The sequence below is a fragment of the Tauraco erythrolophus genome, chromosome 6, assembly GCF_009769465.1.
Source record: "Tauraco erythrolophus isolate bTauEry1 chromosome 6, bTauEry1.pri, whole genome shotgun sequence".
Lineage (NCBI taxonomy): Eukaryota > Metazoa > Chordata > Aves > Musophagiformes > Musophagidae > Tauraco > Tauraco erythrolophus.
This window is the reverse complement of record NC_141470.1, coordinates 54973012-54987939: the sequence shown is the minus strand read 5'-3', so window position 1 is coordinate 54987939 and position 14928 is coordinate 54973012. Positions and strand designations below refer to the sequence as shown.

Here is a 14928-nt window from a genome sequence, read left to right as displayed (position 1 = left end):
CCGTTGCAATGGGACACCAGTGCCTATGGCTTAGTGATGGATTGCTTACAAACTGCTCAGGTCCCTCGGGCAAAACAACAGCTGTCCATCCCTCGGCTGACACGAAAACACACGTATATCCCCCCCTCCCTTTCCAAAAATACGGACGACTTAAGAGGTTAATAATACGCAGAATTTCAGATGCGGTTTGCCTGACCATGTAAGAGCCAAATTAAATTTTGTGAGTTTCGCGCAATCAAGCAAGAAATAGGCAAAAGGCAGTGAGAAGTGGCTGACGAAAGGACTGACAAACACCAGAGACAAAAGACCGCATCTGTGAAAAACAGAGCGAACTACCAAACGCAATCCCTAGCAAAACCAAACCTCCCGACGTCACACCATGCATGTGACGGTTCAACTTTATGACTAAATTACCAAAATCTGAGGCTCTGATAAACAAAGGAGTAATCATCCAGATTACCTGGGACATTTTTTTTTTAACTGAAGATGGAATAAATTCTTCCCCCCGTAGGAAAATAATTCACATCCTTGTCGGCCCGACTGTTCCGCCACAGCTGCCTGCGCCGCGGAAGCACCGCGGGCGGCGGGTCCTGAACCGCGCAGCCGGCGCGCTGAGAGCTGCGCCAGCCGGGAACGAACGGCGTCCCTCTGCGGAGAGCTGGCACCACACAGCTCGGCACTACGAGCCCACCACAGCACCTGCAATGCTACGGCAAGTCTGGAAAGCAGCCATGAGGAACGCCGTTTGCACCTCGTCGCATTTCATTTCGAACGCGCAGGCAGCAGGTTGTGCCTCTCGTCATTTCCAAGTTTTCCTTTTTAGGTTTTTGTGCTGCGAGAAGGGGTTTGCGCTGCACGTCTTGAAGCGTCCCTAAAAGAAAATCTGTTCTTGGCTGCTGAAGTATTTTACGGGTCGCCTCATGCTTTTTAAAGCCGAAAACTTTTACAACCGCGGGTCAGCGTTCTGCACTTGCGCTGCTGCCCAGCAGAGGAGGGCACAGCGCCTCGCCGGTTCGGGCGACGGGCCCAGCCGGGTGCGCAGGTACAACCGCCCACGGCGCGATCCCAAAGCCGCCCACGGCGCGATCCCAAAGCCGCCCACGGCGCGGGCTAACCTGGCCGCGGGGCCCCGCGCCACCGCGGGTCAAAGAGGGACAGGAGGCGGGAGCGCGGCTGCCCTTACCTCCTGCCTCCCGCCTCCGCGGCGCCGCGCCCCGCCGGGGCGGACAGACGCCGCCGGCGCCCCTCTCGCAAGCTTTGGGCCGAGGGCTCTCGCTGCCGCGGAGGCGGGACGGCCCGCGGGCGGGGGCGGCCGCTCCCGGGAGGCGCAGCGCGCACCACGGCAACCGCCGGCAGCTTGAGCCGACTTGGCACCGCGTCCCGCCCCCTCCCCGCGGCCGCCCAGTGGCGGCGCCCATTGGCCGGCCCCGGCCCGCTCCGCGCCTCTCATTCGCGGCGGGTCGTGCCCGTCACGGCGCTGCCGCGGCCCGGGTCTGACCGCCGGGGCGAGGGCGCGCCCCGCCGCAGGTAGTGCCGCTCCGCCTGGGGGGCTGCGCCGCCTTTCGGAGCCGGCTGGAGCCGCCCCGCGGGAGTTCCGCGCCTCCGCTCCCGGCCGCGGGGCAGTTCGCCGCGGGCGGCCGCCGCGCCTCGCTCCCCTCTCCCGGCGCAGCTCTCTGCTGCCCGGGCAGCCCCTCCTGCCGGCGGGGGCCGGGCGGCCGCGGGGTGAAGTCGGCGGGGGAAGACCGGCCTGTTGCGGCTGGGAGGAGGGACCGCGGCGGCGGCGAGCGGCCCCGCGTCTCCCCCCGGCGCAGGGGCGGGGGAGCGATGAGCCGCGCATTGTTTCCCCTGTAGGCAGCGCCCGGCGGGCATCGGGGCGGCGGGCCATGGGCTCCGCGCCTTTGTCTCCCGAGTGAGCCTGCCCCGCTTCCGCAGCCTCCCGCCGCCGCCAGCCGGGCCCCGGCGACATGGACGTGACCGTCTCCGAGCTCCTGGAGCTCTTCCTGCAGAGCCCCTTGGTGACCTGGGTGAGTGCAGGGGGGGCGGCTGGGAGCGGGGAGGCTGTCGGCGGGGCGGACCCGGCCCAGTCGGGGCGCGGGGGGAGTCTGGACCCTCCCGCCATTCACCACCCCCAACCACGCTGTCCTTTATCCCGGCAGGTGAAAACCTTCGGGGCCCTCGGGAGCGGGGACGGGGACAATCTCGGTGTCTACATGGACCTGGTGGATGGTGTCGTCCTGAACAAAATCATGCTGCAAATGTGAGTGGGCTCCCGAGGGAGGGATGGACGGTGGCCCGGGCGGGGCGGCAGCGCCGAGCGCGCCGCGGCTTCTCCCCCGTGGCCGGCGTCGGGGCTGCGGGGGGAGAGGCCGCCGCTCCCCGTGCTGCGCGTGGCTCTGGGATCGGGCAGCCTCTTCGCGGCTTTGGTGGCAGCGGGCAGGCTGTTAGGACCGGTGTAGGGCGAAAGCATCGACTTTGCGTTTTTTTCCTTTTGGTTGCTATTTGAAATTAACAAGACAAGGAGGGGAGAAAAACACCCTCATCCAGTTCTGTAAAATCTGCTTTACCGTTTTTCTAGTGGTTTTTTGTTTTTGTTTTTTTTTTTTTTTTTTGAGTAGGTGGGTTTTGCTTTTTTTTTTCTGCCCCGTTTACTTTTACTTAGTTGTTCGTGTACGCTTTAGGGGGAGGTATGTGGCAGTACAAATAGGGAAATGAAAGTACTTCATCATATGAAGCTCTACTGGGAAGATTCATCTAGAAGTGTGTCTATGTTATCCTGTAAACTTTGTGGCTTTTTTTTCTAAATTATATATTTAATATCGACTTCAGTAATATCGTTTTTGGGCAGCTTTGTAAGGGTATGCCTTGAGGAAACTTATAAATAGGCTAAAAGAGCAAACACTGCAAATACCTTAGCATTGGAGTTGTTCAGAAAACTTACGTTTTTTAACCACATCCTTTCCTGTTGCCAGTCTGCTGTGTGCAGACTGTTTTGTATCCTCTCTGCATTTGCTTTTAAGTGTTCTGAAATGCATCTGATAAAGACTTTGCAGGGAGCAGTATTTGACTTGCAGGTGAGGAGACTTTGGAAATCACTTATTTTGGCACTGCACTTTTTTCACTGAATGAAATCAGTTGAAGCTTGACCAGTGATTTGCAAAGTTAGGCCAAGTCCAAGCACTTCAATGAAGACTCCATATCAGAATCTTTATGTGTAATTCTTAAATTCTTAATTCTTTTCCAAGATGTGGGAAATTGGATTTTGATTTATGGCCGTTGTGTTTGGCATGGGCATGACCAACCAAACTATCAAGAAACAGCAGCAGTTGAGTCTACTGCAAGTTTAACTAGCTAAACTATCACTGTTACCTAATATGTGAAAGAATCTTATTATTTCAAAACAAGAAAAAGAGCTTAGTTGCTCTTGATTTTTGTTATTAAATAGGCTGAAGTTATGTGACTTTTGAATCACTGGCATTCTTACAAGTGATGTGTTTTAGAAGTGCTTTGTCAGGTGGTGTATGTAAACAAGTATTTTGTAGTTGTCCTTGAAATATGTCTAAGGAGACATAAAACTGTTAAAGTCTATGGAGCAGCTTAACAACGCTCTGGGGACAAGGAGTGGACAGTAAAATCTCATTGAAATAAGGAAGGTGAGCGTATAAGCTGACTGAGTGCAGTGACACTAGTTGGCATTTTGTTGGATATCATGCGTTTGTGAGAAATGTCCTGGCATGTTTGCTTGCCTTGTGCAGTCAGGAAAGTAAGTTTGTTTCTTCCAAAAGACACCTCTGCCAGCAATGTCGCAGAAAGTGAAAGTGAGGGAAGCACAAGCAGTGCGGAATAGGAAACTATCCCATTAAACACAATCGGGGCTTTTTTTTTCGCCTTTCAGACAGCTTTGGCAGTGCTTCTAGTGGTATTTAAGGAGCTTGAATCTAAGAGCTTTCTTCTGAGAGCCCAAAACTGTTTAGCTTAGGAAGGATCATAGTTGTATTTATGTATCGTGACCCAGCAAGGTGCTCAGGAGAGGTGTTAAGACCTTCAATTTTCCTGGCTTAACCTTTAGATATTGCAATGCAATTACTACTTGCCTGTAAATCAGGAGCGCCTTGCAACATGTATTTCTGCCTCGCAAAGCTTTCAGAATAGAAAAATAATTCTGTTTGTTTTTTTTTTTTTTAAATGCTTACTCATCAGTTTTTCAAGTCATGGTCCCTAAAGATGACTTTCAGTGCTTGGCTTGAGATTTCTTCCTGCTGAAATTGTGTTAATGAGGGCCTTTGACAAATCTGATATGCCATGCTGTGATAGTGTTGATTGCCTGAAAGCACAGTTGCGTGCATGCACGCGCACACATGCAGAGAGCAGTGGGTAGCAGAGTGAGAGCTGGGCTCCCGATGTGGGTAGCTGTTTCCTCACTCATGTATTATTTGGCTTTTAGTTTTTGAGGTTAAATATCCTGCTTGCTTGCTTGCTTGCTTCCTGGAACACAAATAACACAGGCACATGAGTTTGCATCTAAGCACTAGGTGTGATGCAGTACTTTGCTGCAGAACAACAGGTTTCTTTTGGTGAAGATTTCAAAAGCCAAATTTTTGGGAATTTCATTATTAAAAAGAAAACGTTTTTGTCCTGCAGCTAAGTAGATTTTAAGTTTAATCCATGGCCAAAAAGACAGATGGACCTGTGAAGAAACTGAGGTATATGTTGAGAGGAGATTGCTGAGTGAAAGTAAGACTTTAGCTGTTTGAGGCATGAGTGGGCTGTATGAGTTCAGTCAGCCTCTAGTTTCTGTTGTAATAGGTTGGATTTTGCCCAAGTGCTGTCTGACAACTTAGAGTGGGTGGAGAATATCCCAACTGCTTGATGTTGTGGTATCAACGTTTTTTAAGTGGTGAGTTCGTGTCAGCAAGGCAGCTGTGTCACCAGAGAGATATGTGACATCTATCACTTCTCCTGCCTGCCAGATCCCTGCTGGCTGCATGACAGGAGGTGAAAATAGGGCTGTGCCTTTGCTCCATCCTCTTCAGAAATGAACTACCCCTGGGAATGCTATCCCTGAATAAAATGTAGTTTGCTCAGGTGCACCAAATGTAGCTATGGTGCAAGGGTGGAGGAAGGGAACCCAGCCTGGGCTTCAGCAGATTCTGGTCACAATGTGGTTGGTAGGTAACCAGCTGTCAGGCTTTGCTGGTGATCCACTAACAAAGCAAGACCCTTTTTAAAAGAGAGCTGGGAATTGCTTGGTTCTCTATAGTGGTGCCTAGCCTCTTAACCAGCTAAATCTAATAGGAAGAGATGGACAGCAGAGTTTGGTTTCCCCACTTATATTTTAAAATAAGTCAAATGTTTTTTCGAGTCATTTTGCTGTAAATGAGTGGTTTCCTTTTCCTGTGTTCTGTCGAAGTGTATACCCCAACCTGATCATGCATGAAGGACACGTTGATATTTGCAGACTTGCAGTACTGGCTGAATACTGAATACTCTGCATGCAAAATACTTGTTAATCTTGAAAGTGGAACTGCTGTGTCCTGAGCTTCTGTGTTTCTGGTGGATTTATGTGTATCAGGTTAACGAGCTTCTCTGCAGACAAATTTTGAAGAAACTTTTTCAGATGTTCGTGTGTCACTTCCTGGTATGAAGCTAGCACGTGGCGCAGGCTGCATAGACTGCCTTCAGTGCTACGGTTGCAGCTGTGGCATAATGCCTACAAGCATAAGCAAATATTTGCCCTGTTTAACTTTTTATAAAAAGTTTTATTTGAGAAATGGTGTGGGGGTTTACACATGCAGGCACATAAGTGTTTTCGTATTGATTTGTTCTAATTCTTCTAGTTGTTAGTACGCTCTGCTTTTCTGTTAAAGCATTTAGCCGACAAGAATGTGTATTAGGAATACAGCTGATAAAACTACTTGTATTAAAACTATGTAATAAAAACGCACAATAATAGGTTTTTGCATTTGAATCGCAGCTGTCATGGTACTGTCAATCTGTCGTCTTTAATTTAGACCATGTGACAGGAACAGCCACGTGTTGAGTGCCTGGTTCTTGTGGTTTGTAGCAAATGGCACCAATACCGGAAGATTAAAGATATGCTTCTGTTTAACTTTAAATCTTAGTTAGAGGTGCATTTTTCTACCATTTTCCACGCAATTTAGAAACCCTGCCAGCCTTAGTGGTGTATCCCACTTGATGATAGAGGAAAAAGTTGGATGACAGGAGACTTAGACTGGTCTAAGAGTGATGTGTGTTCAGTTAACTAGTTACCTGCAGAGCCAAGTGCTGCAGGATGCTGGGCACAGCCAGTTCCTTCTGGTGTCTCGTAACCCTTGGGCTTGGCTTGTGGGCTTCCCCCTTACTCATCAAAATTACTTGTCAGAAATTACTCAGATGGGATTGTCATTTTGAGTTCTAAAAATGAAATTACTACTTTTTTTTTTTTACTTTTATTAATTGGTGGCTTAAGGAGTTGCATCTTCAAGCACTTGTGCTGCTAGCTCGCACCTGCTGAACTCATCAGTTGGCCTCTGTCTCCTGGCCCTTCCTTTCCTCTGTGCTCCTGTAAAAGTCATGAAGGTGTACAAACTGGAGGACTTTAAAATGTTTGGGTATATAGTGAGGTTTAAAACTTTCCTTCTGTTTATTCGGCTTGGGTGTTTTTTATGGTTTGCAAAGTGCCTCCCTTAGTCACACCTCAGACATGCTGCCTCAGTCTTATTTAGATAACTTATTTGATCTTGAGGAGTAGGTGGTTTTTGAAGAAGAGAATTGTAGCTTTCATTATATTCGTGTGTAAGGGAAAGACCAAACATCAAAGAACTGATAAAGCATCTCGTTGTGGTTGCATTCAGGGATTTTTCAGATACATCCAGACAGGAATTTGTTTGGGTTACCTGGATAGTGTTGCAAAAAAAATATCTTTTTAATTTTCAATATGATCCTTGGAAAGACTTTCTTTCTGTAAAATTCTTGATAAACAAGTGTCACCAGCCAAACAGGTGCTATGACGTGCAGAGTGTGGTACCAACAGCTCTGTTTTCTTCAGGGTAGAAGTGTCTTTAAACGCAGAATTTGCCTCTTACTCAGGTGCTTTTTTTTTTTTCCTTGAGGACTCTACTTCCCCATCCTGCTTTTCACTGCTGTAGATCAGGCTGCTCGGGTTGTAGTGTTTTGAGTACCTCGCTCTCTCTAGGATTTTAGCCTTTTTCTTTCGCTTCTCTTGAGACGGGTAGGTGCGTGTGGCTGTGGGTTTTCTGGCAGCTTGCTCCTTCCCTGAGCGCTGTAACCTCAGCCTGCTCAGCCTTGGGGTGCTGCCCAGTTCTGCGGTGGTGACGCTCTGCTCCCTGTTGGGGAGGGAGCAGCGGGCGGGCCGGGGTCTGCTCCTGCAGCAGGAGGCCCATTTACTCCCTTCCCTGGCTCTTCCAGGTCCCCTGGGATGCCTCAGGAGCTGGGTGAGTGGCATGGAGGAGGCAGCAGGAGGGATCCAGCTGACCTTGCAGAAAATGATACGGTTCTTCTAGGCAGGAGGTCTGACGCAGAAAATGTTTGAAAAATGCAACAAAGATATTCTTTCTGAGTAAACATGTGCCTCGAACCCATGATTCTTATGAGTGTCCATCTCCGTGCTTATTAGGACAAAAGATATTTTGCAAGTTCAATTGGGTAAAACGGAGCTTACCTGGTAAATGGAAAAGAATAAATCTCTCTTTTTCTGGGACCCTCCCACAGCCTCCAAGAGTGACTTCCTGCAGCTCCTCCAACTTCTCGGCTGTGGAGCCAGAATAGCTGTAGTCAGTATTTGAGCTCATCTCATCCAGGATTAGGAAAAAATATGGTAACAAATGAAGAAGAGATGGGATATTGCTTGTTGAGAAGGAATGGTTTAGTTTTCTGTGTGGAGACAGTCAGCCCTGTGGCAGTTGATGGCGTAGGCTGTGCTGGACTTTCACGTCTTGTGCAAGGGGTCCCCTCTGAAGTGAGCTGAGGTGCTGGATGAAGTTGGTTACACAACATATTCAGAAATCCAAACCATCGTTTTTCTGAGCTACATTCTGTTTTCTGAAAAGCTTTCAAATTCCTTGTCTGTGAGGAGGAGGAGGCAGCAGGACTGCCAGTGTGGCACTGTGTGCTGTGGCTGGGCTCTGGGTTAAGAGGACCCCGAGGTTGGTGGCATTAAGGGCTCTTGGGGCAACCAACTACCCTTAAGATGACAGGATAAAAGCTCCGAAACTGCTTCTGAGGGCCCAGTCCTGCCAATGCTTATGGTCTTGTAACAGATGACTCGCTCCACTGTGCCAAAAGGTGGAAGGAGGAGTTGTTCTGCATCTTACGCACCTTTGAAAACCTCATCCAAGTCCGGCAGTTACACTGCCTACAGCTGTTGAAGAGATTGCCTCTCCTTTGCTGTGGCTGGTGGGTGCGTCATGTGGATTTTTGTGCAGTTTTGGGAAGGGTCGTGGAGTATTGCTCCACTGTACAGTCAAAGCTTTTTCTTCCTGGCCGTAGGCCTGGGTCGCTGCCAGACAGTGGCATGGCAGTGTGCTGCCTACATGAGTTTTCATGTGGAAACAAGAACTGTAGGCTGACCTTTCTGTTTGGCCAGCTTCTCTTTACGTTTTTTTCCCTTTTAGCTTCCTGGTTTGCTGTCATGACCTTGCTTAAAAAGGCTAAGCATCTAGCTTCCATCAGGATCCAGCGTCTGCTCAGGGAGTACCGAAAGCAAGGTACTCTCTGAGTTCAAGCCCAGGTGCCGTTTACCCTTCTCCAACTTGCTGTGTTGCTGAAGACACATACTGTCAAACTGTGTATGGGTATGGCTTCTGCACTCCTCTATCTGAGCATCAGTGAAATGGAGTACTTACTACAGATTTTACTTTAAAAGTGTATTGCAGTTTATTCTCTTTGTTCTCTTTTTTTTTGTAATTTATTACAGTGCCAATCAGTATACAGAATCCTTTGCTGCTGTAAAGGCTGTGTAGGGTCTTGCTAGTTTATGTCAGTGGCGATTTCAGTCATCTGTACTTCAGTTTGCTTGAACCCTGGTACATAAATGCTGTGTCTGATGTTGTCTGCTGCCAAGTCAGTTTTCTCTCATCTCTGGCATATCTATGTATTCTGTCATATTTATACACATAGCACTACTTTTTCTAGAGATGTTCTTTGGGATGGTTGTGCATTTAAAAAAAAAAAAAAAAAGAGAAAGAAAAAGCTCTTTAACAAACTTATGTAAACTTTGGCAGATATATTTTTAAAAATAAATATTGGATCAGTTCCTCTTTTATTTCCGTGTCAACGCCTGGGTTCAATGTTTGGCCCTGGAAGAGCTGTGAATGGCTTAATTAACAGCCAAAGCAGAGCTCTGGGAGGCAGGTGTTTGGATTGTGTAGGAGTTTGGTGATAAGAGTCTTTATTAGAGGAGAAATGCAAGGCTTTGATCTATTCTATTGGCAGATAAAGGTTTTCAGTTTCCTTTTTTTGCAACATATTAGGGTGTACACAGAGAATGGGAAGGTGCACATTCATATTAGATTATTTGCTGCTTTTTCCTGTTTTATTTTTTATTTTAGAAAGGAAAGTATTTCAGCTACAATTTTGATTTGCGTCCTTGAAAATAAAACAAAAACTCGAGGATTCTTTCCATAAAATCTTTCTACCAACTTTTTCACTGTCTTGCTTATATGCCTACCTGTGTTTATATTTTGTTCATATCTCGAAGCCTAGTAGAGCTGTTTTTTTGTGACGCGGAGTATATGAGAGAGATCTAGTTAGATGATACAAGTATAACAAAAGTGCAGCGCTCCTTTTTCTCTTTGTTTCAGTGTATAATATGCCTGGCTTTTGCAGTTTGTGCAGTGATCGTTGATCAAGTGTTAACACCCTCCCTCTTGTCAGAAAACTCCAAAGCTAAGGCAGTCTTTCCTAGGGTTCCCTTTGTTTGAATAAGATAAACCCCTTATTATCAGAAACTGCTTTGATCTAGTGTGCACAAACTAAATATGCTCTTTGCTTCAGGGAGATATAAATAAGGAGGGAAGCTGCCCTGAATTGCTGTGTGAGTTAACCTAAAGTAGGTTACTTTGTGGTGCGCAGGAAGATTTCAAGTTATGCATAGATGCAAAGGTAATGAGCTTATTCTATCATGAATCAATGTATATGGATTCTGTGTAATTATGTCGGCACATTTAACGAGTAAGTTTTTAAGGGTTTTCCTGGTGGTGCGTCATTGAGATGCTAAGTCCTAGCACTGACTAAACTACTAATACTTTCTTTTCTTTTTCCTCTTTTGATAGAGATCCTCGACCAACCAACCAGCGCGTCAACAAGCATGTAAATAATGATATTTACCTTCGGGTTCAAAACCTGACCATCTTAGTCAGAAACATTAAGACTTACTATCAGGTGAGATTTCTGCTCTCTGCTTGTTGATCTGTGGTGATTGCTATAATGTTTCAGCTAATGCAGCGACTGGCTCAAAAAGAAGCTTGCTACAGGAAATGGAGAGGAAATTGTGTTTGTGTAAAAGTACTTTCAGCCATGCTTTCCTTATGAAATGACAATATGGCCACCTTCTCTATCCCTTGTGGCCAAAGGCTGCTTCCCTGCCTCCTTCTTATTTTTAAAGAAGAAATTGTGCTTGAAGGCTGCGATAGCACTTGAAGATACATGTAACAAAAAGGCTCTTTTGTGGTGGGATTGTGAGGTGTGTATGTGAAGGGGTTTGCTGAAATTGGAATAATGTTTTTGAGCATAAAATTTGTTTAAAACAAGTACCATTCTCTTAAAGGGGGTGCCAGCAAATAAATCGTTATCAATAAATACCTTTAATGCTAGAATATAAACCTCAAATTGATACACTGTTAATTCAGAAAAATAAACTTGTGCTTATCTTGAAGGTAGATTTCTCATGCTGTGTACCTGTTCGTAGATATTAAAGCAGGCGTTTTTTCTCATCTCCTTCTCTAAGAGACTTAAGTGCAGGAATGACTGCAAATTCTCACAATGGTGCACTACTTAGGTGACATCCTTGAACTGACCATCAGTGTTCCTCTGCGGTAATAGTGCTCCCCTAGAACCAGGATGGTGACAGCTGAGCACTTTTGCAGACTTAGATGCATGTTGGATGCTGCTGAAAAGCCATTAGAGTGAATTCAGTTACTCTAAATAGAGTTTCTGTGTACAGACTGCTGTGTATGTTTAGACCCCTTAGTGAGAGGGGTAACTGTTTCCTTTTACAGGTCTGTTGCCAGATTTGAATGCTGTGTAGTATAAACCAGGCTGAAACCACTGAGGACTGTTAAAATGCTCCTCTGCATATGGGTCTCAATCATATAATGGACAAAACAGCTAAACTGTAGGAGTTGATGTCAGTGTGCTCATCCTGGACTTCATCTTTTCTGTGCATACATAGAGGAGACTGTGTATTGGCTTTGTCTTCAAAATACAGAAGAGATGTAATGATTAATTACAGCAGTGCCTTTTGATGCCATTCTCTTCCAGAGCTTGCCTATTGCTATTCCATGTTATTGCCACTGCTCTGCTTCTGGGCTTGCTTAGGGAAGTCTAAAAGAGAGGGACTTCTGGAATAAGTCAGATGGGGTGGATGACTCATCCATGCAAGTTCCAGCAGCCTGCTAGAAAAATTGAGTGTGTAACTCAGGTTTGAGGTGATGTAGAAGAGTATCATGTATTTCTGAAGACAGCTGACCTGTGTCTTGATTGTTGAGAACTGGAGATGCTGATGCAGTGTGATGTCATTGCTGAGACTTGTGACTTCTAAGAGGAGATTCCATTTGGCCATAACTAGAGGCTGAAAGTAGTGGGTTTTTTTTGCCTTGTTACCCACTGAACAGTGTAGATGTATATGGAGTCTACAAGGAAAAAGGACCATGTTTAAGGACAAAGACAGGACTGGTCTTTCTCCCTCTGTCCTCTCCTCTGCAAGATCAACAGTCTGAGAGTCTGGTCCTTCAGATGTTGAAACTCTAAAACTTTTTCTTCATGTGAGTTCTTTGTCTTGGAGCTGTTAATTTGACCTCTTTTAAGAGTACCTGAAGAGAAAACGGATTCAGGAGAAGTGTGATTCAGAATCATGTGATAATGTTGCTTGGTGTTGTCCTGACTTAGCTGGTGAGCTGTGTAATCATAATCCAATAAAGCTAGCAACAGCTAAAATAGTTTAAGACACAGAGTTTTCAGTGGGAAACAGTAGTTGAGGCTTGCAGTAGCAGGCATAACGGCAATATTCCTGTTGTAGTCCAGAAATTAAGTACTATGAATCTTGCTGCCTTAAGACTGTGTATACTGTATGTAAACAAAGCAGTCATGAGAGCTGGTTGTTCTTTGCGTTTGATCCTGAAAATGTACAATTAAAGTTTAAAACAAAATCAGCGGTTTTTTTTGTGGTGATAACATTATATAGAAACGTATTTCTCCTTGTCACAGTCACATCTTCAGGGCAAATGCAAGGTCTTGATGCTAATCTGAGATTCCCTTTTGAGTGGTGATGTGCAGCCTTCAACTTCCCATAGTCTTGGAGGAGTTAAGGCTGCCTGTGCTGTAACTGAGCTCTGTGTGATTAATGCTGAGTGTAACGTCACATCTGTACTAATGTCTCTGTTAGATATTAGGAGGGTTTCTTGTGTTTTAGGATCAGATATAAGTAGCTTTTACTAGTTTTTTTTCAACATGCAACCAAAGGGAATACATTAAATATTGTTAGGCCTCTTCTCTCCTGAATGTTAGCGTTTTTTTTTTTTAGGTTGAAGTTGTGATCATTGTTTGAAGTAGTATTAATACATTAGCTTAAGTTAAAATGAGAGTAGCGTGACTTACTGACTGAGACCATACAATCAAATTCAGTTGCAGACTAGAAGTTGGAGGGAAAAGTTCCTGGCAAACAATAGGAACATGTATTTTCTGCTTCCTCAAGAGAAACAAAGCTCTAAAAATACAATGTTGGCCTTGACATTTTACTTACCCTTTCATTTAATGGACCCAAGTCAAGTTTTCAGCTTAGTTATTGAATTTGGTAACCAGATCTCCTAGAATGTGGAAAGTGCCACCTCATGCTTTACTGAAGGAGATTGCTGGGTATGGAAGAATACCTGCCCCTCTCTGAACTGGACAGGAGTGACTGAGGATATGACATAAACTGTGGTACTGTAAACCGTATCTGAGGAAGGCAACATAAGCAGCTACTAAAATTAACTCTGATATTCAGAAGCGAGTTGACATTTCAGACCATATAATTGTCTAGTATATCTGTATCTAATATCTGATTTCTCATATATTTGTATAGCTAATCTCTTTGTTAAAACAAAATTCTCATTAATACAGGTAATATTACTTCAGAAAACAAGGACAGGTCTAATCCGGATGGATGAATTCAGGTATTCACCACAGTTTTGGGGCTTTCTTGACCTCTTAGGCTGAGGGTCTGTGCTGGGAATGACTATGAACAAAACAGGTTATTGGTGGAATTTTGACTTTCATTTGGTGAGTTCCTATCTGTGCTTTAGCAGGCATAAATTGGGAGGGGTGAGGGCTAAATGCAATGAAGAAGCCTCTTTCCAGTTCAAATAACTTCTCGTTTTTAGAAGTTTGCTAACTGAATTTGTTCATTAACAACCTTCTGAAGAGTTGCCTTCTCAAAACTCTTAGCTGCATAAAAAAACATTGTGTCAAGACTCTTAAAATGGGAGACAGCATTGGTTGCTGCAGCTTTTGGTGTTGTTTTTTTTTTTTGTAACTGATATGTAATATTTCTTCTTGGTGGTAGCAGGCAACATCTCTGCATGACCTGCTTGCTGAGCAGTTGCACCTTTGCAGATCTGTTATTGGCTTGTGAGGTCCCTCTTTGGAAACCAGGCAAATGACTCATTTTGCTGTGGGATTTCATGAGCGTTCAAGAGCATCTGTCATTACTTGCATTTAATAACTGTTACAGCAATGTTCGCTGGAGAAATGGCTGGTCATAAAACTTCTGGAATTGGTGCCATATCTTTGAAAAGGGCTGAGCACAGCAGAATGTGTTCACTGCTCATAATGTGAGTTTTGTGTTTCTCTTGCTCTGAATGAATTCAGACAGTTGTCTGTCTTTTAAACTGGAATTCAAAATGGCTTTGTAAGGAATAGTTTAATACAGAGAATTACAGGTTACTGTCTGTAACTGCAGCGAGGATATTGCTTACAGTGTCAACAGAAATGAGTGTATTGGAGAAAAGATGCTCATCCACTTCTCACTGGTGCAGGTGTTGTGCGTCCTGTTCAAAGGGTGAAGTCTTTACCACATATTACAGCTAACCAGTGTACATCAGAGTGTATGAAACAGGTTGACCTCCATCTGTTGTCTGCTACCTTATGTTGAGAACATGGTTGGGAATGTTGGTCCTTAAGGTAATGCTGGCTAGCCCAGTGCAACATAGATTAAATTATCCTGCTACCCCTGAGCTCTGCCTTCACTTCGAAATGCTTCTGTTGTGAGCTCTGCTAAGGATTATCTACTGGTCCAATTAAATTAGCTTGACAATAGTTTAGGTGTGAGTACTGCAAGACTGAATGATGCTTCACTGAGATAAGCACTCTTGACCCTTGTTGACAGTGAGTTTTTATGGCCTTAATTTCCCTGGGCCTTGTGCTTCTTTTCCAAATGATGATTAATCCCAGCTGTGGCAACTATCTTCACAGTGGTGTAGCACTGTCCCGGTTTCTGTCAGAGTTTGTTGGTAATGTTTTAAAAATAAGAACAAACAACCACCAAAAAGAAAAGGAACAAAAAAAACCCCTTAAGCTGCAACAATCTGTTCAAGAACTACTATTGCTGCTGGTTCTGTCACTTCTGATGAACGAAGAAGAAAGGTAGAAAATCTGAGGGATGTTAGCCTATCCCTTTGCTGTGCTGTAGAGGATATTTAGATCCTGTAGGTGCTG

At 45.2% G+C, this 14928-nt stretch overlaps 1 protein-coding gene across 5 annotated transcripts in view; it reads left to right on the top strand.

The window, feature by feature from the left end:
- Nucleotides 1-1926: 1926 nt before the first annotated feature.
- CCDC88C (coiled-coil and HOOK domain protein 88C) overlaps nucleotides 1927-14928 on the top strand; it is a 99731-nt gene continuing 86729 nt past the window's right edge. For 4 of the 5 annotated variants that reach the window (XM_086614081.1, XM_086614080.1, XM_086614078.1 and 1 more), the window contains exons 1-3: nucleotides 1964-2024; nucleotides 2157-2257; nucleotides 10290-10398. In XM_086614081.1, coding sequence (XP_086470207.1) covers nucleotides 1965-2024; nucleotides 2157-2257; nucleotides 10290-10398 — 270 coding nt within the window. In that variant the 5' untranslated portion in view covers nucleotide 1964. Of the gene's footprint in view, nucleotides 2025-2156; nucleotides 2258-10289; nucleotides 10399-14928 lie in introns of all 5 variants that reach the window. The other variant, XM_086614082.1, reaches the window with a different exon arrangement.